This window comes from Phasianus colchicus, chromosome 1 (assembly GCF_987193195.1).
Source record: "Phasianus colchicus chromosome 1, bPhaCol1.hap1.1, whole genome shotgun sequence".
Lineage (NCBI taxonomy): Eukaryota > Metazoa > Chordata > Aves > Galliformes > Phasianidae > Phasianus > Phasianus colchicus.
Genome location: NC_143436.1, coordinates 169940306 through 169966327, shown reverse-complemented (window position 1 = coordinate 169966327; position 26022 = coordinate 169940306). Strand labels below are relative to the sequence as shown.

The following is a 26022-nucleotide window of genomic DNA, read 5'->3' as shown; positions in this document are numbered from 1 at the left end:
AGGCATTTATATGGCAAGCATGGAAAAAGAACTTCACTGTCACATTTTACTACAGCTGACACCTCTAGAAGAACTGCTTGTTCAAACATTTTCTTGTTCATCCACACAGCACACAATGTTGCAATGGTGCAGCTGATTAGTTCTTGAGCACCAGGAATTTCTAAGCACTACTGGGCAGCATCATACTAACTTGCCAACAAGTGGCTTGGCACAAGGGAAAAATGGTACATGCAAATCTCCTCCTCTTTGGTAACTGAATTCAAGCTTAGAAGTGATCCTCCCTCTCTATTCTGCCCTGATGAATGAAGCCACTTTTAGAATACCGTGTCCAGCTCTGGGCTCCCCACTTCAAAAAAGACAGGAATCTCCTAGAAGGAGTCCAGCAGAGGGCCACAAAGATGATAAAGGGCCTGGAGCATCTCCCACGTGAGGGAAGGCTGAGTAACCTGGATCTGTTCAACCTGAGGAAAAGAAGACCGAGGGGAGACGTGATTTATGTTTATAAATACCTAAAGGGAGGTGGGAGGCAAGTGGATGAGGCCAGGCTCTTCTTAGAAGTGTGTAGTGATAGGATGAGGAACAATGGCTTAAAACTTGTACATATGAAGTTCCACGCTAACATGCAGAACTTGTTTATGGTAAGGGTGATGGAGCACTGGAACAGGCTGCCCAGAGAGGTTGTGGAGTCTCTTTCTATGGAGACATTCAAGACCCACCTGGATGCCTACCTATGTCACCTATTGTAGGGAACCTGCTTTAGCAGGGCAGTTGGACTCGATCTCTTGAGGTCCCATCCAGCCCCTGCAATTCTGTGATTCTTGCAGTTCTTCTGTACTGGACTGCAGTCAATACCACGGTTTCTCCCATATCTGTTCATTTTCCCCAATAGACCAGAATATGTCAGTACTCAGAAATGTTCATCTTCCCAAATAGAAAGAAAAGACCATGGGAGAAAAAATGCACATGCACATACAGTTTTGTATAGGAAAACAAAGCCAAAAAGTTCTAGAGCTAAAATGAAGATGGAAAAGAAAGATGAGAATATTGCTTATAGAAGTACTAGCTTGAAAGTATAAACTTGCATTCTCACATTAACAAATATAGTGAAGTATTTTACACATACCACAGGCTACAGTTCAGTAAAAAACTGTTTTCCAACAATTTAACCAGGAACTGAAGACTCTAGCAATCCCTAAGTACATGCTCACTACTCATTAGTAAGCAGAACTAGGTTCTGTCTTACACAAACAAACAAAAAACACCTACACTCAGGGTATTTCAAGTTAGGATAAAAACACAACACAGCTCAAGTGAAAAATTCATACCGAACAGGAGTCTGTGGAAGTACATGATTAACCTCCTCATCTGGATTATTTTTTCCTGGTGTTCTTTCCAACTGTGAGCTATGGAAATGGAAAATAAGCTCATGAAGTATTAAAAGTAACACAAGAATGTCTTCTGCAAAAAGCTTATTGATCAACACAAAAAAAGGCTCTGAAACATTTTTGAAGATCTAGAATAATGTAAGTTATATGGCTGAGGAGATCTCCTTTGAATAGGATGTTGGACTAGATGACCTCCAGAGTTTCCTTCAAACTTCATTCTTTTCTAGAATTCTATTTGTAACAATTTAATTTAAATGTACAGCTAATACAGGACCTTTCCTCCTATGAGGAAAGGCTGAGGGACCTGGGAGTACTCATCCTGGAGGAGACTCAGGGAAATCTTAATGCCCATATATCCTTGAAGGAGGGTGCCAAGAGGCCAAAGCCAGGCTCTGTCAGTGGTACCCAGTGCCAAAACCAGAGGCCATGGGCATGAATAGGAGCACAGGAGGTTCCCTTTGAACACCAGGAGCACTTCTGTGCTGCGTAGGTGACACAGCATTAGCACAGTCTGCCAGAGGCTGTGGGGTCTTAGATATCTTCCAGAGCTGTCTGGACATGGCCCTGGGCACCTGCCCTGGCTGTCCCTGCTGGAGCAGGTGGACCTAGATGGCCCTAAAATCCTCAGCCATTTTGTAGTTCTATATTACATACAGCTTCATTTTTATCCAGTTCTAAATTAATGTTTTTCTAGCATAGATAAAGTCACACTCTTACACCATAAGCAAACATCACATGAAGTTATGGAAATGTTACGTTATCAGTAACCACTGATATTTTACAGTATGACTAAGAAAATTCAGATACATCTGTATCACTCAGCAGCACCAGGGAACGTGTCCAGGCATTGGCACTCAATTGTTTATTCTGTTAAACTGTCAGTGGCAGACTTTTGTTCAATGAAAGCTACTATTCCCAAACAATTTCTGGGTACAAAGTCAGAAGTCAGAGTGGACTCAGGAGCATTCCCAGCAGGCAGCTTACATGCATCACTGACCAGTTTTAGGAAAGAGTTTGACAGCAAGGACCCAGCTGGCCCCAGAGCCATAACACATTCTTGGACATAACAACTAGCATGTAGCCTCCTTCTCTTTGTGATTCCTCAGCTGCCACTGGACTACAGAGGCTTGCACAAGAGTAAGAACTGAAGTACAATTTTCATATCACTTGCTTTCTGATTATTTAAGCTGTAATGTAAAGCAAGGATAGTGATGTCAAAAATATCTTAGCTGAACTACAAACATAAAATATCAACAGGATACAAAGATCACTTAGAGCGCAGAAGGAAAAAAAATACCCATGAATCCACACCTTCTACTAAAATACAAAAGCAGTAGGTGAAAATATTACCATGCTATAACATCAGGCTGTAGAGTTTCATCACGATCCAGAAATAATCTTGCATCTATATCTTTGTTTTTGAGATAAAGCTCATCGTATTGTTTTGAGAGAACGTCAACCTTGAAAAATATTTCAAAAAACATTTAATAGGAACAAATTTACTGACAATTTACTGAATAATATAATCTACTACTGCCTCATTAATACAACTGAATACAATGCTGAAAATCAGAGTAACCTTGGAACCCACAAAGTCACTTTTTATATAAACAGCTGAAGTGCACCCAGAGGAAAAATCATTGTTCCCATGCACAAAGATAGTCTTTTATAAGAGAAAGCAATCCAAGATCATAAGACATATCTGAAGATATATAGCTCTTCATACTGTAAACAAGCTAAAAATATCTGGAGTAGAAGATGTAGACCTGCAAATCAAACTGATGTTTCCAAGCTTTTAAGTTTTTCCTTCCAGAAAAAAAGTGTCTCCAAGGACAAGAAATGTAAAATGAGTGTCCTTTGAACAGCTGCTAGACAATCCACTAGGCCCCCATTGCTGCTGGAGACAAAAGCAGAGATCCAAGATCAAATCATCTTGTTTTAAGTGTAAGAAGAGTTTTCTCGTTACATGTTAATATTTGTACTGATGTTGTTCTTAAGTGACATACCTAGTTATATAAAACCAAAACATTATTTCACATCCCACATCCTTCTTTTTTAAAATTATGTTTTTTTTAAAGTATCCTAGCCAATCAGATCTCACATTCGTATGACTTCATTTTGCAAGAAAAGTTTGTGAGGTTATTTTTTCAGTGACTAACACTAAATGAAAGTAAAGAATTTTTAACTGGGGCCTGATAGCACACTCCACTTCAAGTCTGCTGTTGTGCTCCTTCAGGAGCAATCAGTCATCTCCATTATCTGTACCCTAAACCCTTAAACACACTACATGATGCTACACTTTGTCACGTTTCAGCTACAAAGACAGGCAACAGTGCATAAGGAACAAAATGAGTCATGCAGCAGTCTCAAGCTTCAGGCACCTCCTCCACAGCTTTGCTCCTCATCTCTTCCTTTTATCCTTGCCAAGCAGATTTGCACCAAATTGATTTCATATTAGAAGTCTGATATTAGATTTCTTTAGATTCTCATCACCTCTAATTTTTTCATTAGGAAAAGTTCATTATCTTTTCATTACCTTCCTAATGGCTTGCGTGTTCTTTTTGTCTTGAGTAATTCAGTATTCTATTAACTTTTATATACTTCAGATTCTTTCACTGCAAAAAACAACTGCTCCTATACCAAACTGTGGCATTGTGCTAACTGGGAAGAAATCTTCAGTCACGAATACAAATTTTCAATTAATTCATTCGTTCATAAAGCTTGACTATCAAGCATGCAGTGAAGACAACTGAAATACTAACAGCAAGTGCCAAAAGCTTTTTTTGTTTTGGAAACAACATTAAACTTTATTAGAACCTCAGTGGATTTTTGTTGTTTTTGTTTGTTTGGGGGGGAGGGGGTTTGTTTGTTTTTAATGAAAAACATCTCATATTATTAGCAGTTGTACCAACTCAGCTAATAATAATAAAAAGTTGTAATAACTCAGCTATGACTGACAGGGACTGACTGCCTCTGTGAAATATACCTACATCTTCCTGCTTTGGTTTTACAACATCCATCAGACACTTAGGTTGCAGCAGAAAGATTTGTGATACAGGACATCTTTTCAAATATCATTTTGTAGAATCTTCTATCAGCAGTCTTAGACTACTGTTTTGATACTATGCTAAACTGTGCAGCATTGATTGGCTAATAAGCTTCATAATGATCCTTGCCTGGTAGTTCACACAGGGCTTCCAAACTATGCCTACCCACGAATCTGGCTCATCTGACTGCTGATCTAGATGCTGATATGTTGATATGATATTGCACTGACCCTAAAATTCATATTGAAAAAGATTAAGATATTTAGTAGGTCTTGTATTTTGTTTTCTACTCAAGATACTGTGAAACTGATTAAAAATGCACCTGGCATACCTACTGTCACAGTTGCCTATTCTCACATTCCCACAGCAACGTGAGGCACAGCTAAGCCTCCTCCTTAAAGAATAATGCATGTAATTACTTTACAAGAGGTTATCTACTAAAGCTTACTCTTGCATACAATTGCACGGAGGTAGGTTAAAAGCATCTGTAGACTGACTTTAGAGATCTGACACTGTAATGTTTCTAATTTAGATTAATGGCCTCACCAAGAGCATGGATAGTCAAATTTTTATGTCACGCTTTGCTTTAAGCAAAACCACTAGCTCGATATCAGGAAATTCACTTAGTAGATTCAAGTGTAAACATTACAAGTAATCCATGAATCCTGGAACCCCTGTTAAGTTACGTTCTTGAAAAACAATGCATTTTTGCCAAATGATTTCAGAAGAGCCTATTAGAACTTTATTTAACGTGTAAAGCGAATCTTAAGCAAGCTGGCATGAAGTCAAACACTGTTGTTAAACTATCTTAAATTACTCCAATTACCTCTGGTAATCCATTTGAGGCTACAACACCAAGAGAATTCAAGAAAGGAATAAAGCTTGTGAAATACACGTTTTTTACCTAAAAATAAGAAAAAGAATAACATTAGCACTGTATAGACAACCATGCGTATCCTGCTTTCATAGTTTCTTAGTTTCAAAAATCATGAAACTGAGACACTGTTTTGTTTTCAGTAAAATAAAAATGAAATTGCCTATGTATCCCAAACTTAGTTAAATCATAGAATGGTTTGGGTTGGAAGGGACCTTTAAGATCATCTAGTTCCAACCCTATAAGAAGGGACACCTCCCACTAGACCAGGTTGTTCAAAGCCCCATCCAGTCTGGCCTTGAATGCTTCCAGGGAGGAAGCAGCCTCTCTGGGCAACCTGTTCCAGTGTCTCACTACCCTCACAGTAAAGAATTTCTTCCTATTTAGAGAGGGTAGTCTAAATCTACCCTCTTTCAGTTTAATGCCATTTCCCCTTGTCCTGTCACTACATGCTGTTATAAAAAGTCCCTCCCCACCTTTCCTGTAGGCCCCCTTTCAGGTACTGGAAAGCCATTATAAAGGTCCCCCTGGAGCCTTCTCTGCTCTAGGTTGAAAAGCCCCAGCTCTCAATCTGTCCTCATAATGGAGGTGCTCCAGCCCTCTCTAATCATCTTTGTGGCCCTTTTCTGGACCCACTCCAAATGTAAGCATTTAGCACATAATCCACTGCTGGAACTAAAGTGGGAAAGAATTACTCTTTCCAGCCTCTTTCTTCTACTCATCTGCTCAGATATTCAGAAGTAAGTCATTTTCACAGAGAAATAGATTTTTCAGCAGAGAATAAGGAGAATGAGGCCTTCAAGATCCCATGTGGAAGTAGTGCATTATCTGCAGTCATTTTCTTATTGTGAGATGCAGCTGTTTACCCCCCATCAGAGCAGGCCTGCATCCACATACTAGATGTTGGATCAGTATGAAACTTCATACAACATTTTTCACAGTTAACCTTAGCAGGGAAACCCATCACCCATACCCTACCAAAGGACTTAATTTTTTTAACCTACCCACTAGAGAACTGTAGAATGGCACAATACCTTCATTACTGAACGTGAGAGAATAATTAGTAAACACAAGCAGTCTTTTAAAACCAAAATACTTAAGTAAGCACATATCCCAGCGGGGGTTTAGCAGCAAGATCCAACATATATTAAAACATAGGCATTACCTCATCTAAATTACAATCATGCTCTTTACAAAGGATTTCAATAACTTTTGTATCTGTATCAGTTTGCTTTGAAGCACGTGCATTCCTGTTCTGACCTCTTCGTGGGGTTCGAGTTGAACCATTAACAGTCAGTGCAGTCACAGCAGACTCTGGAAAGACAAGCAGAATCATTACAAGTTTACAGTCATCTTAATGAAAAAATAAAAACTAAGGTAACATTGAAGATTTAAATATTTATGACTTCTCAGGCAGTCTTAAATTTTTCCCTTTTCATCTCTTCAGCTGGGTAAGCAACCTCCATTACAAACATTTCTACAAAAAATAAAAAGACAAACCAGGTTTTCAACTCCTGTATCAGTATTTGGACATTTTGTTTTTAAAAGTATTCAGTGCCATTTCATAGCACTTTTTGTAAGCAGCTTTGAATAAGCAGCTGTTCTGCAAAGCTTGGAAAGCCTTGTGCATTCAGAGATAGGTAACTATTTCTTGTGTTTTTACAAAAGTGGGGAACAACGAGCTGAAAGAGTGACTTAATGCTTCTAAAGGTTAATGAAGTCAAGCAGAACTCAAGTGCTGGTGGGAACATGAGGGAGTTCTTCCCTTCTCCAAATACCCCAGCCAAACAAGTACAAAAAACAAACTTCACCTTGAAGATAGCAAAAACCCTTACTTAAGTGAGGTAAAAATGTTGCATTTTCATAGAATCATAGAATGGCCTGGATTGAAAAGGACCACAATGATCATGTAGTTTCAACCCCCCTGCTATGTGCAGGGTCACCAACCACCAGACCAGGCTGCCCAGAGCCACATCCAGCCTGGCCTTGAATGCCTCCAGGGATGGGGCATCCACAACCTCCTTGGGCAACCTGTTCCAGTGCAAATGGCCTCAATATCATCAGCTTGAAATATCCAAATTATATTAACATATGTTAATACAATTGCATGCTTTAAAATTTATACTCTTTACAAGTGAGCTATTCTCAATTGTAACTACATTTGCATTTGATAACTGTTCCACAAGAAATTCTGACAAGTGACACTGCTCTGGTGGTTGCATCTTAATCCCCACACTCTTAATATCACAAAGCTTGACACTGTTTAGCATAATGTGAAGCCTCTTGAATAATGGTGTTACTTGCTAAAGAAATGAAGCACTTTGTGACAGTTTGAACAATACCTGTGCCTATTACACAGCACAAGTGAGAAATTTTAACACTTTACAATATGACACTTGACAGGGATACAATACACACCGCCTGTTTTTTAAATAATGAGGTGCTAGTCTTCACATTTTTCCTATGGATATTTAGATGTAAAACCACAGAAGAGCAAGAAGATTCAGGCTATAAATTCCAATAACTCATTCAAATCCAACACCAGGTAAACCTGTGTAATATCAAAAATTGTTTTCTACTTACTAGGGCTGCAAATACTTTAGAATATCAAATCCACAGCTTGTGAAAGAAGTTATTCAACAAAAAGCAAAAATGGATTTCTGTCGCTCCAAGTGAAAAGTAAATGCTTACTTTGTCTGACTTTTGATTGAGATTTCCCATGCTTTATGTACAAAAATTGGATGTACAACTTTTTTTTTTTGTTGAGTGGGAGTTCTATAGGTAAGATCCATTACATTTTTGCATAAAATGAGGAAGAAACGTTCTAGTAGAACGTGAATGCATTAAAAAAACATCTACCATTTTGAGCTACAACTCATTTTTTCTAATCCATCACGTATTTCTTTAACATCTGTATAACCCAGTACCTTGCACACTTCAGCTGTCATCATATTGCTATGAATCAGTGAAGTAAAAATCACAGCACCATCTTCTCCTTTCATAATTCAAAGCAAACTTTCTAATAGTACTCAACCATCATAGTCTGCCCAGAACCTAAATTATTTTACTAAGCAAGACTACTCTTCTCACCAGCTTCTGAACAACTCAAATGGAAAGAAGACATAGCAAACAGACAGCTGAATTGAAATATGTTACATACATTGCCACCTTAAAATAACTTAATTCAATTCCATTATCATCTAAATTGAATTAAAATATTAAAAAAGAATCAATTTTAATATATCTTGGCAGTTTTATATTAACTGCAAGTGTTAGCAATGGAAATTTAACCCATTTATTTTCTACTTTAATTTAATAAACAAAAAACTGAAAACCTTACTGTATGGTTCCTTGAGCATAGCAGGAGGTGACAATTTGATAAAATAATCTAAGACGCACAGCAACAACTGGAAAGAAATCACTAGGTCATCTTCCATTTGCAACACTTTACCTGCAAACATTTAAGAAGTTGAAGATGAGATATTCAACTTTATCAACTTTAAAGACAGCATCTGAAAAATTAAGATTTGCAAGTTTATTTAATAAAATACACTATGATTAGTAATAAAAACACCCTGCAAGATGTCAGTGTTCTTCAAAGCTCTCAGTAGTCCTTCCTGATTCATTTTTCATTTTACTACAGTGGAGTAGCTGCGTAGACCTCTATCTACACATCTCATTTCTGTGCAATTCCTCATTTTTTATGACCTTAAAACTTTGCTTTTTTGAATACTTATAGCAGCTTTCACATAAATAAGCTCCTAGTATATGCTAAAGAGAAATTCAAAACACACTGACTGCACTTTCAGTCCTTCCATTGTGTACGGAGTTTTGTAAGTTATAAAGTATTCTTCATGCTAATATCTTTAAGAAGTACATTATTCCAGCTGTTCCCAGTGTACAACTCATGTGCCAGAGAAGATCTACAGAGCCATTTCAAGACTTCTTGCATCTCCATAAAAAGTTTGAAAAGCCAAGAGTAATTCAGAACAGCTACAGACCACTACTTGTGTTCTAATCTGAATCAACAAGCATCACCCAGGCTCTCCAGGGACTTAAATTATACTTGCTAGTCCATTTCAGTCTGTCTTATGATTCTCAGTGAAATGACAGGGTAGAAAAACTTTTTGGCTTCTGGATCATGCCTATGCTTGGAGTAGTCCAGTTAAAAAGATCCACCATTTCTGCTATTGAATTTGGCTTAGGATCAGCTGAGAAAAACAGACCTGGAGCAGGAAGCAGTTAAGACACGATGCACTCCTTATCACAGGAGCAGGACAAGAAAGGACTTCCTGTATTACCAAAGCCAAGTTTCATCACTCAGCTTTAACTGAGACTTCAACCTCTTCAAGGAAGAATCACAGTATTTGAAGAACTTAATTTCTGAGACTTAGTTTAAAAAAATCTGCCAGTCTTTTCAGGTAGTCAGCCATATACTAATATGGGCAAACTATAAAGCATATCTCAAGTGCAGAACAGCAGTGTTCCAAGTAAAAAACTCATTGAAATATTTATAGAAGATATTTATACAATGGCAACAGTACCAGCTAAAAGAATAGCTAAACTGCATAGAAAAAAATATGGCTGAGTAATTAGGAAAGCCATGCAGTCAGAAAATGCTGGACCTATACAATGGCTATTTGTACAAATGATGCTATTTCCCACACTGTACACGTACAACAAACTCAGTTCAACAATACTCATTTAAATAAATGGTTTTTAATCAAAACTCACCTTTTGCCAGCAAAAAAGTAATCCAGTAATTTTTTAAGACTAATACAGAACTGAGTTCAGCAGAAATCCTGTAAGTTGGCACAGAAAGATTCCACATTAAGAGCTCTGTAAAACAAAGCTATAATTTTCTACAAACATGCTTCAGTCTGTGGAGCAATTTAAACAGCATGCAATATTCCCCATATAGCTACACTTATTACTTATTTCATTCCATTCCCTACATAATTAAGACTACACATAAAAAAAAATATTAAGTCCTCTGTAAAGCCATTCAAGAATCAGGCAACATCTGCATCATCCTTGGAAAAGAAAGTCAATGTGGATTATTCACTTAAGTGTTAGCAGCAGTTTTTCTCTCGTGCCCTTGACTAATGCCCTATTTTCAAGCCACAGAATGAACTCAGTCTCATTAGGGAGTTGCTAAGGCATCTGTTCATCCATGCATTTGTTGCTATGATTAGGAAGCTCATTCCGAATGCTTGTTTCCACCATGCTGAGACATCCACCACCGGGTGGCAATCCTTCATGCAGGAAGTGATCAAATATATAGATATCACTTCTGCTTTCATCTTCTCAATACAAAAAGGACACTGAGGTGCTGGAGCAGGTCCAAAGAAGGGCAACAAGGTTTGTGAAGGGCTTGGAGAATATACCCTATGTAGAGAGACTGAAGGAACTGAGGCTCTTCAGTCTGGGGAAAAGGAGGCTGAGGGGAGACCTTATTGCTCTCTTCCAATATCTGAAAGGTGATTGCAGTGAGAGTGGGGTTTGTCTCTTCTCACTGGTGACAGGACGAAGCGAAATGACCTTAAGCTGTACCAGGGGAGGTTTAGGTTGGATATCAGGAAAAATTTCTTCACAGAAAGGGTTGCTAAGCACTGGAATAGGCTCCCCAGGGAGGTGATTGAGTCACCATCCCTGGATGTGTTTAAAAACCATTTGGATGTGGAGCTCAGGGACATGATTTAGCAGAGGGTTGTTAAAGTTAGGGTAGTATGGACAGGTTGTGGTTGGACTCAATGATCATTAAAGTCTTTTCCAACCTGAGCGATTCTATGATTCTATCTCACCGAAATCCAGAGCCCTCACTAAATTTAAATTAAACACCACATACTGTAATTTTACATCAATTTTAATAAGTTAGAAGACAAAACACTGATATCTTATTGACAAATACAATTTGGAAAGTCAAACTTACTCACTACTGGGTTGTTCCAGATAAATAAGGCCACAAGTCCTAGAAAATAAAAATTTTGCATTATTTTTAAACACTTCTAGGAAAGGAAACTATATAATATCTTTCACTTCAATGCAGTAAGAAAATATCAAAAACGTTATAGTATTTTTTTTTTTTTTTTTTAAATTCTGACTCTTGGAGAAAATGTGGACAGACCCAACCAAAGCTCCTCCAGAGCTGAAGTAACATTATTACAAAAGAGCTTATGTCCAAACTTGAACAGCAGAACAATTTTAATTTGGTGTAATAACATTTGTTACCATTTTATTCTGGAAAGAATGGATGTGTGTACATTGTTACTCAGTAGCTTGTAAATCTCAGTGAAGTATGTGCCACAGCTGTGCACACTGCTCTGTATAAAGGCAAAGGCATTTTAAAACCTTAACTTCTACCAGAGTGTCACTGCAAGCCTTGTGACAGTTGATGTTTCTTTCCTATCATTAGGAATACATCATTTCAAAAAGAAAAAAAAAACTTTGTTCAAAAACAAAATATGAACAAAACACAAATTTGAAATCCTTCTCATTAAAATACTCTTACTGCAACTCAACTGCAGCAGTGAAAAAACAACAGGAAAAAAAACAGCATTTTTAAACACAAAACTTTTAAATACTAGGTTCAAACTCTCTATAAGTTTGGCTATATTTTAACATGCCTGCATACTTTGCCTCTCGATGCCTTCCCTCAGTGATGCAATGGACAAAAAGAAGTTTAGAAAAAAATAAAACTAGTTTTCATTTGTTTATTCACTTTTTCAAGACCGAGAGGAGGGACAGAAAAACAAGCAATGATGCTTTTATAGCTTAGGAAAGACTTGCAATGGGTAAAAACTAAATATTTAAAACTTGAATGGAACTGAACAGCTTTAAGTCCAAGTTAATAATAATGGCCTTGGAAAAGAAAAATTTAAACCACATTTGTGAATTGTTTCTGCATTCTAGTGACCCTCTCAGGGGTCATTTGGGGTATATTTGAGAGCCTTTTCATGGTCAAGGAGAGGAAACTGTGACTTTTAGCTCAAACTCATGCGAGTGAAAAATACTACACTGTTCTGAAGTAATGGGACCCACAATGCAAGTATTTTTTTAATGATGGTTCATCGATGTTTAATAATGTGCATACCAGTAAAAAACTGTTTCATAATATAGAATTTCGTGGAAGAGACAAACTGCCTCAGAGCATACCAGATCTTGCCAATATGCATCCTATGCTAGCAGGCAGTAGCCTGTTAAAGGAACAAAAAATAGACTTTTTATCATCTCTGACTTCAGATCAAAGCACAGAGCAGCTACTTATCAACTTGGAGTAACAGGATCCCAAAAGAAGTTCCACTTGAGAATCTCCTGATTTTTAAATGATACACACAAAGCTCTTTGCACGCTGACATGAGTAAACTCAATTTACTCCCATTTAAAAGAAAAAAACATCCCTCAATTTTGACCATATGGTCAACTAAACCACTAAGGAAGGTTTGACTTGATTATAGAGTTGTATCTGCAGTGCCCCTAACAGGAACAAACCGTCTTCAGTTCCAGATCCAGGAGACAAAAAAATCTTATTTATTCCCACCCACTTCTTTTTCCTCCTTTCCAAAGCTCTTTAGAAAGACTTCTAAGGAATTGGAGGGTAGGGTGTGGCAAAAATGGAAAGTTCATTAAATAAGAAATGTTAGATCATAAAACAATCCTTCTTACACTTGTAAAAAGCAAACATTCATCATGCTGTTCTTACTTCTGTTTATACTACAACAATGGGAATGTTCAACAGAGCATTGGAATAGTTAGGGAACAGAATATAAGATGTGTTTATTCAGTGCATGTAAACAGTTTCATTTAGCTGATCTGTAAAAGCAAACAATTGAATGGGCACTTCTCATACACAATTTGAAAAATACAAAACTCTAAATGCTGATACACCAAGAATTCATCACTTTGAAATGAAAAAATGTACACTACCTTTCGAACTTGTGATACAGTGCAAGTAAGACATCATATTTCTTTTTCAGCCTTGATACAGTGCTATCAACTTTAGTGCTTACAGTATCCATGTTAACATCCACCTCTTTGAGAAACTGAAAAAATGTGCACACGCTGAAAAACAAAGATGATAGATTAACATCACCCTGAAAATGACTATTCTGAAATAGCTCCACCGAAAAAAAAAATCACCATAAAACATTACTTTACTTCATTAGACTTCAATCTATTTTTTTGTGATTGAAAACCTGAAGTACCCAACACTGATACCTTGACTCCTATTCTGATTAAAAGTTCTAAATTTAGAATATTTTTACTAGTCTAAGAACATGAGCCATAGCTCCATCCATACTAACGACAGACTCAGGAATTAAAACAGCAATAAATGCATTGAATTACATGGAATTTCATGTCTTACAGTGAGTATTTGGGGGGTGGGGAGAAGGATGCTGCTACTTGTTGGAAATCCTACTGCAAAGGGGATCAAAGCTTTCCCAGTAAACGTGTAATACTATGGCCATCAAGAAAGCTTTCTGCTCATAATTAAAATGAGCAGATAAATAAAAATTAAGGTGGAGGAAGCTATCAAATGCTTTGATCCTGTATAAAAATACTGTATCAGGAGTGGGGTTTGGTTTCTTTGTTTTCATAAGGAAAAGTAGTTCATTTAGAAATTCTTTTACCACAGAATGAAGCAAACTTTCACATCTATTTGAGTGGCTCCACAGGGCGAGATGACCGCTATAAATCTCTGCCAGATTGCCCTTATAAGTGCTGAAAAGCCCTGGGCTAGCAAGCAATTGAGTACTGCTAAAATCAAAGTCATCAGAGTAATAGCTTATTTTTTGAAGCCCCAAGGGAAGAAGTCTCCTTCAGACTGCAGAACACATTGGTTGGGTGAATGCATTCTGTGCTCAAGTGGAATGCACTGAACATCACTGCACAAATGCAATTACATTTCATGGAAGCAAGAAGCAGTTCTAAGTCAGTCAAGACTGAAGAGATTAAGCCAAAACAAGACTTGACCACTGTGCTGGGAGACTACAAGAGGTAAAAGAGGCATGGGGAAGTCTATCCTCAACTGATGACTAGCAATCAGTGAATATTCTGTTCCAAGCCTGGAATTACTGTTGTGATGTGCTCCAAATCCTCCCTTACCCTCACTGACATCCTCAGTATTGTGTGTGAAGGAAATGGAAATCTTAACCCCTTGTTGCAAGATGCCCAGCCCCTGCTGTAATTCTTCCATTTGTGCAATATGATCTGCAGATGTGAAGGTTTCTCCCCCTCATCAGAAAAAAAGAAGTCTCTTGCAAGTTGATCCCTTGGCTATTGCAAAGGCAAGGAACACAATTATAATTGGTACAAGTTGCCCACCTCCCACATACTTATGGAATGGCTTCAGGCACGTTAAGACCACAGAAATGCACTAAGCTGCTAACAAATGCCAGGACACAATAATGCCTGAGAAGGCTCTGCTCATGGATGTGTTCCCCATGCATGGCATGGTATTTAGGCAGATAGCACCAGAATCCTGTTCTTTTAATATACCTGACATAAGGGCACACCTATCACTGTTACCATCCAAATTTACATTAAAAAAAAAAAAAAGTACTGTAAGCCTCATTTCTCTACTATGAGCACAGTGAATATAAAAATATAATAGCAGCAATTTCCCAGAAAAGTACAATATTTAAACTGGTATTCAAGTTTTTGACAATGAGCAGCATATTAGCAAACAATTTGAAGGCTGTTTTTCCATACTTCTAGATTTAGTATGAGCTAAATGTTGGGGAAGAGTTTCTATAGAAAATCTTTCTTTTCCTATATCAAATATATTATATATAAATAACATATATCAAATCAAATAAATTATATATAAATAATTTGTATCAAGTTGCTGAAAACCTTAGAGTTAACAAGAACAAGAATTAAAGTTGTGATACAATCATAAGCCAATCTCATTTGAAGCAAACACTGTTGTTCCTTCAATTAAAACATGATAGTAAGACTCCTAGTTTAATGAAATACTCAGTAAGCCCCATAAGTAACCTTCATTTTAAAATCAATGAGCCTGATGCACACAAAAACCTCACACCAATGGAAAAGTAAATTCACAAAGACTCACCTTGTGCTTAAACTTTTCAGCAGCTCTGTAAAAGTGAATGTCATTTCATCCAGATCAATTGCTACAATAAAGATACAGACTCCCCATGTCTCCTTCTTCTTTTTGTTATAAGCCTTTCAGAGAAAGAGAAAATTAGTTTTATTTTTATTATGTCATACAAGTGGGTGGTATATAGAGAACATTAATTTGTTCACAGTAGATTAGAAATGACAAATCAAGAGACCTTCAAACAGACATTCATCCGTGATAGCCAATTACTGGGTAACTGAAACTAGTACAAGTTGTACATAGCAGATGACAGATCAAGTGTTTCAAATTTTACCGTGGAGTACAAAATGAATTTTACCTGTACAATTCAGTAAGGCTTCAAAATAGCAGCTTTAGTTTCACTGAAATGGTTTCTGCTTTGCATACTTTCCTGCTCCCACCCCAACTTTTTTTTTTTTTTTTGAAAGAAAAATGCATACACAAAAATTACAAGAAAATTAAAAAATTCAAAATAGTAACTGTTCCCTATTCAGGATTACTTCAGGGAAGCCAACATCTCTCTCTCTGCACAGATCTTACCATTCAGTTGCTTTTACACCATTACAGACACAAACTAATTTTAACCATAACAAGACACCAGAGGTTAAGGAACGAGGAAAGATGGATTTGTTCCTTCCTAGAAAGAAGGCAGTCATAAGAAAAAAAAAATCGTTAGAGGGACTGAGAAATAAATACTCATGAGCTTTATCCTGCAATTAGGTCTAAATAGCAGAGCTGAACTACAAATGCATGCAGTAAATCATGGCAGTAGCAAAGACCATGAAGGTTAATTGGAGCCCAGAGGGAGCCAAAACACCAAACTCATGCTCTTTGACTCTGCTCAATTTTAGCCCTCTCCCTGCCCTCTCTTTTTTCCTTCCCCAATCACCTTGACTAGCTGCCTACCAGACAATACTACGACAGTCCATGGGAGCTCATTCAAGAAGATACTTTCAAAAGGCAGCAGTGATCAGGTCACACCAGATCTGGGTTCCTCCCATCTTACATGGTCTTCCAAAACTACCCCCAGAAGGCCCTGCACTCTCCACATCCTCGCTGGAGGTAGCACCTATCCTTAGGTCATGCCAGCAAACCATAACTGAGCTCTTGTGACCTCTCAGCTACTTTTAAACCTCACCCTTACTCAGCCATTAGGCCATGAGGTGACAGAGGAAAACACAGGCAAAGCACTAGCATGGCTTCCCCACTGCTTTCTTCTGAAGAGGACTAAACCCTGAACAGTCCCAATACCAGTGAGTCCACACAACTCAGCCTGTAAATAAGGAATCCACACCTGGCCCTCTTTGGAAGCCAATAGCTTGCCATGCCCATAAATGATACAAGAACAATTTCACTAACACTGCTAATACGTCTTTTACAACTGCTCTGCTTCTTTCCTGAGATCAGTGTTCATAAGTCAATGACGACAGGCTGGGGCCTCCTGCAAAGAGTGAAAAGCCTCATTTTGTTTGTACGATAAGTTAGATAAAGAATTAGTCTTAGAATGATAGAATATCCCAAGTCGGTGGGGGCCTGCAAGGATCAAGTCCACCCGGCTCCACACAGCACCACCCAACATTCAAATACTGAGCGTTACCCAAATGCTCCTTGAACTCCAGCAGCTCAGGGCCATCCCCATCACCCTCTGGTGCAGACCCTGTCCCCAATTCACAGCTGCCCTCCCCTGACACAGCTCCATGCCGTTCCCTCAGGCCCTGTCGCTGTCACACAGAGCAGAGCTCAGCTGCCCCTCCGCTCCCTGTGAGGAGCTGCAGCTGCCATCAGGCCTCCCCTCAGCTCCTCTGCTCTGGGCTGAGCACACCAAGGGACCACAGCTGCTCCTCATATATCTTGCCCTCCAAACCCTTCAGCATCTTTGTAGCCCTCCTTTGGACACTCTTGCTTGAATAATTCTATATCCTTATGACTTTACGGGGCTTAAACTTCACCCAGTGCCTGAGGTAGCCTAGACCTGAATGCTGATTACCCAGCCACCTTCAACAACGTGACAACTATTTAAGTTACTTTCCTATTTGAGTTTTTCTATTAAACATGCCAACTTGTATGGTAGGTATTTTGAAACAAGCTCCTAACAGACTGAGAAGAATCCAACAATGCTTAAAGTAACAAATACTAACATCAAATAGTCATTGTAATTATTTTTATTGGAAGCCCTCCTCTTTTAGATATTTTGTGTATACTGTACACCACCAGCAACCCGCACAAGAGATAAAAACAATGCTGTTGAGGGGATTTTGCAGAGAACAGCTTTGCTAAGAGACACATTCCCACAGCATTAGACAGCTCCAGCACTCATTTGCTAATAGGTAGCAATGAGCTACCAGAGCATAAGAACAAAATCTGTAGGATTGGGATCTTCTGAATTAATGTCTCTTATGAGCTGAAGAAGAGGGTCTTGAACATTAAGGTTAACTAGTTTACTCCTAGAGGTGACTATTCCCTTCCTGAGAGCAACACTGCTGCTGGAGTCAGTTCACACTGTCTTATCAGCAAGTTCCTCACTATGCACTCCTGCAAACACAGTCTACAACGTCATTATATAAATGCATGTCTTGTTGGCATGAATACAACATCATCTTGTTGTCCAGCATCTTGAAAAGCCACAGTGCCATTTTTCCTAGTTTGTTGCCTACCCAAACAAGGCTAGCTCATTTAGAAGGCTTAACTCTACACAGGGATGATGCATGCGTGGATGTTATAGCAATGGTTTACTTGGTAGAAGCAAGGTCTCGTTTTGTAAGAACAAGCTTTAAACTAAGCCCAGACAGTACTGGTTTGGTGAGACCAACTCATTCTTTCTACCAATAAAAAAGATGCCAGCATCAGAAGCAGTCTTTGAATCCGCTATATACAAACCATCAAAGCAAATCAAATTCTAGTTATCAGAACTATTCCCATATCCACTGCTGATGTTACAGACTGCTTTGGGCATCTTATTCTCAATCAGATACGTTGAATGATTTTTGGTCTAACACGAAAATTACATGGAACATAGGATAGGAAAGGTTGAGGGAACTGGGCTTGTTTAGCTTGAGGAAGAGAAGACTCCAGGGAGATCTCATTGTGGCCTCCCAATACTTGAAGGGAGTGTATAAACAGGAGGGGAAATGGCTGTTTACAGCAGTGGATAGCAATAGGACAAGGGGGGGGGGGGGTGGTTTTAAACAGAGACAGGGAGGTTTAGCTTAGATATTAGGAGGAAGTTTTTCCACACAGGGGGTGGTGACACACTGGGACAGGTTGCCCAAGGAGGTTGTGGATGCCCCATCCCTGGAGGCATTCAAGGCCAGGCTGGATGTGGCTCTGGGCAGCGGGGGTTGAAACTAGATGATCACTGTGGTCCCTTTCAACCCAGGCCATTCTATGATAAACTAACAAATCATATATATATATATATATATATATATATTGCTACTAGCAAAGAAGAGGTGTGAGCAGCATCTGAGTGTGTTCTCCTTTTAACATCAGCACATTGAGGAAAACCTGGAAGACGCACAAAAACACTGGGCTACAGAAAAATATCATGAAGGTAGGAGAGGGGGAACAAGGTAAGAAAAGTCCTTCCCAGTAAATGTGATTGCTGAGTGCTCTGCTTTTCATATTCCTCCCCTCCAAAAGCTTGCAGATATTTTTCAAGTCATTTCCTATACAAACCAGATAAAACCGGCTGCAGAACAAAAATGCAGCAGCATCTCTCAGATCAAATACTTTGTTGATGCCATACCTTCAGAGGAATCAATCGTATGACACAAATAAATGCTTGCCTTAAAGTTAAAACCAGACAACTCACCCAAGACAGACTTGAATGCATGGAAACATATACAAGACAAATTCACAGCCTGAAACTCATTTCTTAGTGTTCTTTCTTTGTTTTAATTGACCACAATCTGATTTAAATTCTTTGTTAACACAGACTACAGAAAATGAGCAGGTCAGTGACTCAGCAGTTGTTCTTGGCAACCAGTCTGCCAATAAGGTAACTTCTAGTAACCTTATTTCAACCTATCATAAATGAAAACCTATCAATCATTATCTCCAAGATTATTCAGTACTCAATAGTTGTAATTAAACCCTCATTTTGAGTTTCACTTCTTTGCTTTTCAGAGGAAATCATGCTATAACTTTGGGTAATACAGGTCTGTTCTCATTCTGGAGTTACTATTAAACTACTTTTTAATCTATTTTCAGCAGATCACCAGTTGTCTAAAATCTAGTGAGAACAACCTGGAACAGTCGTTGACTTAAAATGCTCAAACTGAATAACTGCGCGCTGGGGTCCTTAGTGCTCTGCTTTCCAGATGTAACTGCAAAATACTGATGGCACTAACAGAGATAACTTCAGTTCTCTACCTCAAGGGGCCATCCAGATAAAAGGAGACAGTAAGAGGAAGTCTCAGTTCTAGTTCATATGATAAGGGTTGGCAGAATTATCAACATCTCCAACAACACTTTTCATGACCAAGTGATCCAGGAAAAGACTTCAAGAGGTGCTGTGTAAAACAAGGTCATGAGAAACACTCAAACACAGGCAGGTACTTTAACTAAATGGAACGTAGGATGTCACACCAAAACTTCACTTTTGAAGAGGAAGGTATTTAACTTATTAGCTTACCAAAATCTCAGCCACCACATTTTAATACAGACAATGAACTAAATAGTAAGAGAAAGACTCACAGGTATGTTTATGATTAAAGGAGGAAGAAGGCAAGGAAAAAGATCAAGAAGCATTCACATTAGAGAACTGATCAAGTTTAAGATCCAGGGAAATAATTTCCTACAGAAAAAAAAGCAAACAAAATGAATAAAGTACCCACTGTCTGGACCTTAAAAGTTCTATGTAAAGAAAAGAGCCTCCAATTTACAGCAGCAATGGTTTTAATTTTCCTACAGAAAAACATTTGGAATGGACAATTACTGTTAGTTCTTAACACATTAAATCAAAAGTATTAGCTACAAGTAACGGAAGGCCATGGAAGTTATTGAATCAATGAAAACAATTCTTCTCATTGGAGAGCTCCCCATTTTGTGGGCTGGGGATACTTGGCCCACTGACAAACTTTTTTGCCCATTTAGAGGAACTCTGTTATGTTTTAAAACTCACTATTTTGTTCTTCTGTTTGGGTTGCAGTTCACCTTCTGTGTTCTCTCTGTTAAGAAAACAGTTCAACTCTTGAGTGATGGATACTCTGCAGTATCCATATAGCAGTCACCAGGTGTCACCAGGTGGAGAGAGTTTCAGAACGTAAGATGAGCAATCAGAACCAAGAAAAGTGACAGAAACACCTTTCAGATGCTAGACTTACTGAAACTGAGAAGACAATAACACATTCATGAAGAAAGGTTGAGGGAACTGGGCTTAGTTAGCTTGGAGAAGAGAAAGGCTCCAGGGAGATCTCATTGTGGCCTCCCATTACTTGAAGAGAGCATATAAACAGGAGGGGAAATAGGACAAGGGGGGGAGGGGGTGGTTTAAACAGAGACAGGGGAGGTTTAGGTTAGATATTAGGAGGAAGTTTTTCACACAGAGGGTGGTGAGGCACTGGAACAGGTTGCCCAAGGAGGTTGTGGATGCCCCATCCCTGGAGGCATTCAAGGCCAGGCTGGATGTGGCTCTGGGCAGCCTGGTCTGCTGGTTGGTGACCCTGCACATAGCAGGGGGGTTGAAACAAGATGATCATTGTGGTCCTTTTCAACCCAGGCCATTCTGTGATTCTTATGTTCATTGATTACAAAATAACCACTGCAGATCTGAATTTAAACATGAAAACAGTTTAGAGCAGTACTTGTGGAAGAGATTCATGGGCATGGAAGGTTATACTAGAAAGGACTAAGTATGGTGGTTATAGGTTCTTCCTCAAAGGGTTGTTTTTTTTTCTTAATAACATTAGATAGACAATCAATAAAAACGACTCAGGAATTCATTAGTACAAAGAGCTGACAGCAGAAGAATAGGCCACGTTTCTCAAGCAGTACTATGAGGAACAGCAAACAACAAAGCAAAGCTTCTACCCAGGCACCACGTGCTGCAACAAGATGGGCTGAAACACACCAGACTCCATGCTTCAAGGTCCTCTCCAATAAAGAGACCAATAAATAATTCCAATATATCTATTTACTCCATCTAGAGGCTCAGAAGCACTACTGCTTCTTAATACAGATTTAGGAACAGTTACATACGATTGGAGCATAAAGGTTCCCATTCAAGAAGCCAATTTCCCAAGTCAACAGCTGTCAGGGTGTAAGACTTTCGAAATGAAGACTGTAAAAACAACTCTAAAACAACTATTTTGTTTAGCTAAGTAATTCAGTTTGGTAGACAAGATTCAAAGTCTTTCAATGACATTAGCACAGAACTTCTCTATATACACACTACCATGTTTACATGAAACGTGCACTGGGGCTCACCAGATATAGAAAGAATTTAAAGCAAAATCATATTTCTAGTCACATATCAGATATCTTCTTTCACACTATACATCAGCAGCACTTCATCTCAGGAATCAACGTTTGGGATTCTGCCTCAGAGGTTTTGAATTACAGTTCTGTGTAAAACAGTGCAGTTAAACTCTGGTTGTCACAGCTTTAACATTCCCCACTGAAGAAGAAAAACACCAACCACATTTAACAGAGTTGTAACGTTTTGAACGGCTTCTCTCCATAGGTTTAGAATTTTAAGCTACAAGCTGCTCTCATTTTCCAGAAATACAAGCTATAGGAGGGAGAGGGCAATACTTTCTCCTGCTGCACACCTCTCACCAGCATTCAGCTGTCCAAGGATTCAAGACTCAGCTGTGATACAGAGCATCTGCATAACCTTGACTCAAACTGCTGAGGAAACAAAGAAGCTGAGAGCTGTATGAAAAGCTGCAGTGTTGACACGTCAAGGTGAGAAAGGTAAAATTACAGACAAAAGATCATTAGTAGCTCAGATTCAAAAGGGAAAAAAAGAAGAAAAGCACAACATGAAAAGGTGTTAACACCTTAAAGGAAAAAACACCAAGTCAGTTTTGGTGGCATCAGAGGATGATAGCACAGAGGATTCATTTCAGAGAGCAGCAGATACCAATCTTTTTCATACTGGCTGATGCCTGCCTGGCCAGGCACCCTTACATATCTTACTGGACAAGCACACCCAGGCTTATAGGTCACTGCATTCTTGCTATCTTTTGTATGCATTTGCCAAAATAGTAATAATAAGCTTTGTTTGTAATAAGAATCTCTTAGCACACAGCTCCATGTACTCTAAGTGACAGCCAATACTAGTTATTCTTATTTTAAGTTTATAACCATTCATTGATTAAGGATATATCAGGTGTTCAGATCAGGCCCAAGCCCACATTCACACCCTGAATTATACAGCATCCAGTTATACAGCATCTTATGTCAGGGCCACACTGCTTCTTCATTAGCCCTCCAAGCTGTCTCTCCATGTCCTTGGAGGCTTGGCAGGCACAATTTTGAGATCAGACATGAAAAACAAGGCCAGTGTGCCAGAGAAAGGGTTCAGGTTTGTATGCTCTGTACCAGGATGAGAGCCAGGATCACTGGGTGCTAGCTCTACTTCCATTCCATCTGATAGCTTAATCTGCCTCAAGTCCAACAAGCATTTAGGTAGGCATTTCTCTCAGTCTGTGTCCTGCTATTTCCCTTGCCACTCGAGAAGGGAAAGAACCTAAACAAGCAGCTTCTTCTGTCCCAGTTCTGAATTGAGAGGTTGGTACTGCCCAAAGATGTGCACAGCAGGTGCTCTCAGAACAAACACCAGGATAGCTCTTCACACCCATTATCTCTACCACAGGGGACAAAGAAGCATACATTTATACAGAGCCTCATCCTGAGTGCCCACCAGCTATTGCAGAAAGTCATGGTGCAAAGATATGGTAACAGCTAGACTTCTGAAGAGAAGCAGCAATTAGACAGGCAGTTAATTTGCTGGATTTCAGACTCAAATGAAGCCTGCATTAGTCTCAACTACAAGCAGTAATCCCAGCACCTGTTGGAGGCACACACTTGGCAGTTTCCTCATCCCAACACCTTGTTGGTCTGTCAGAAAGTTTGATGAAAATGGCCAGGATTGGGCTAAAATATAGCACAGGCCTTTTCCTACACACTGAGAGGCTCCTGGATAAGCTTTAAGTATCAGTGCACTTAATGATGAAGGCATAGCCACTGCCATGTTCGGAACAGATAAATGAAGACGCAGAAAGGGAGGATTTCCAGTGCTCTGTATCTTACCTGTCCACTTTTAAGTCCTGATCAGTGAAATGAAATCTTCACCCACAAGTGAAATTCACAGAACTACACCGAAACCTGTCTCAGTTTTTACTCGTTAGGGCTGACTGCCTCCTGTTTCAGTTCACACAGAGAACCCTGACTCTGCTTTTAAGTAAACACTCCCTGGGGAACCCTACAGCCAGTGCCTATCTGATACTGAGCGGCACACAGCTTTCCCCACACTGCCACTGCAGCACTGACAAGCACATACCCATCTAGAGCTAAGGAGGTTTGAATGCTGCAGTTGGTGCTATATCAGCAGCACATCAGCTCCAGGCACAGGGATGCCAGCCCACACCAGACCCTGAGCTATGAGCAGTTCCCCAGTGGGGTGCGTTCAATCTCACCAAGGCCAGCATCACTATTTGACTGCGCTGCAGCTATTCTCCAAACCAGCAGTGATACAGTTAGGGGAAAAAAAGGTCAGGAGGGCACATAACACCTTAATCTGTTTACTTGCACCCAGTGATTAACTTTGAATGGAGTTATCTCCCCCTGTACTCAGCTCCAGTGAGGTCACACCTTGAGTACTGTGTCCAGTTTTGGGCAACTCACTGCAAGAACAACATTGAGGCCCTGGAACAGTTTCAAAGAAGGGCAGCAAAGCTGGTGAGGGGTCTGGAGCACAGGCCTTATGAGGAGCAGCTGAGGGAGCTGGGATTGTTCAGTCTGGAGAAGAGGAGGCTCAGGGGAGACCTTATTGCTCTCTACAACTGCCTGAAGGGAGGTTGTAGTGAGCTGGGGGTCGGCCTCTTCTCTCATGTAACTGGTGATAGGACTAGAGGGAATGGCTTCAAGCTGCACCGGGGGGATTTAGGCTGGGCGTTAGGAAATACTACTTTCCTGAAAGAGTGGTCAGGCACTGGAATGGGCTGCCCAGGGAGGTGGTGGAGTCACCGACCCTGAAGGTGTTCAAGGATCATTTGGGATTTTGTGTTGAGGGACATGGTTTAGTGAGAACTGTTGGTGACAGGTGGATGGTTGGACTGGGTGATCCTGCAGGTCTTTTCCAACCTTGGTGTTTCTGTGATTCTGTGATCTCAGCTCTAAGATCTCCATCGTGCAAGGAGGAACATTTAACGAAAACATCCCCATTTTTCACAGACCCCTTCTGCAGCCTCTCACAAGAGGAGGCGATGGGTGTCTGCACACAGACACACAGAGGTGACCTGGATAAAGGTGCTCACAGCCCGCTGCTTTCACAGATCAAAGGGACCTCAGGAGACAACCCCGTGCCAAAGCAGGTTCCGGGCAAGGCAGCCAGACGGGTCTCGAACATCCCTAAAGAAGGAGACCCCGCAGGCTGCCCGTGCAGCCCGTCGCAGCGCTCTGTCACTCTGCCGTCACCCCAAGCAATTCCCGCTGCCGCCGGGCAACGCTCCGAGCGGACCGCAGCCCCGCAGCCCCCCCGCACTCACCGGAGCCCCGTCGGCGGCCGCCAAGCTCTCGTACGTCCTCCAGGCCTTCTCCCTCACGCTGTCCGACGCCTTCAGCGCATCGCAGAGAGCCACGAACTCCGCTTCCCCCACTTCCAGCCTACAAAAGCATTGCGGAACACGCTGGCACCGTGCGCTTCGCGGCCGGGTTCGGGATACATCCCGGAGGACGCGGCGCGGCCGTTGCGTTGCGCTTACCGGGTGCCGCCGGGCGGTGAGGCGGTGCCGGCGCCGCCCTCGGGGCTGGTGCGCTGACTCCTGGCGGCGCCCGCCCTGCGAAGGGGCTTGGGCGGCATGGTGACCGTCGGGCCCCCGCCGTACAAACGGCCACCGAGGGGCTCCGCTTCGTTTCGCTCCCCTCCCTTCCCCGGCGCCCGAACCGCGGGAAAATCGCGTCAACGCCCGCACTTCGCGTCACTTCCGGGCCGGCCGCCGATCCCGCCACGCCCCGCTACAAGGCGCCGAACCCGGAAGGAGGGTGCAGGGCGCGGATGCCCTTTGACCAATGAAGGCGCTCGCTTCCACCGCGCTGACCAATAGGAGGCGGCTCCGCTTTGGGCGGCACGGCGACGGGCCGAGGGCTGTGGCTCGCGGCGCTGTGAGGTGGTGGGCGGGCGGGGCCGCGCCTCAGCTGGAGCGCTTTTCTCCTTCTTCTGTGGCTCCCTGCTGCGTTCGGGGCAGCTGCTGCTGTGAGAAGGTTAATTCGAATCAGAATCACAGAATCGTTTGAGTTGGAAGGGATCCCTAAAGTCCATCCCGTCCATTTCCCCTGCAATGAACAGGGACACCTACAGCTCCATCGGGTGCTCAGAGCCCCATCCAGCCTCACCTTGGGTGCCTCCAGGGATGGGGCATCCACTGCCTCTCTGGGCAGCCTGTGCCA

The 26022-nt window shown here is 40.7% G+C and overlaps 1 protein-coding gene across 2 annotated transcripts in view; it reads right to left on the bottom strand.

Moving 5' to 3' along the window:
• RB1 (RB transcriptional corepressor 1) overlaps positions 1-25592 on the bottom strand; it is an 80049-nt gene extending 54457 nt beyond the window's left edge. For both annotated transcript variants that reach the window (XM_031615833.2, XM_031615832.2), the window contains exons 1-11: positions 25338-25592; positions 25122-25239; positions 15382-15494; positions 13233-13367; positions 11239-11277; positions 10041-10108; positions 8647-8757; positions 6472-6620; positions 5259-5336; positions 2736-2845; positions 1326-1403 (exon numbers count right to left, since the gene is read on the bottom strand). In XM_031615833.2, coding sequence (XP_031471693.1) covers positions 1326-1403; positions 2736-2845; positions 5259-5336; positions 6472-6620; positions 8647-8757; positions 10041-10108; positions 11239-11277; positions 13233-13367; positions 15382-15494; positions 25122-25239; positions 25338-25435 — 1097 coding nt within the window. In that variant the 5' untranslated portion in view covers positions 25436-25592. The remainder of the gene's footprint in view (positions 1-1325; positions 1404-2735; positions 2846-5258; positions 5337-6471; positions 6621-8646; positions 8758-10040; positions 10109-11238; positions 11278-13232; positions 13368-15381; positions 15495-25121; positions 25240-25337) is intronic.
• Positions 25593-26022: the final 430 nt, after the last annotated feature.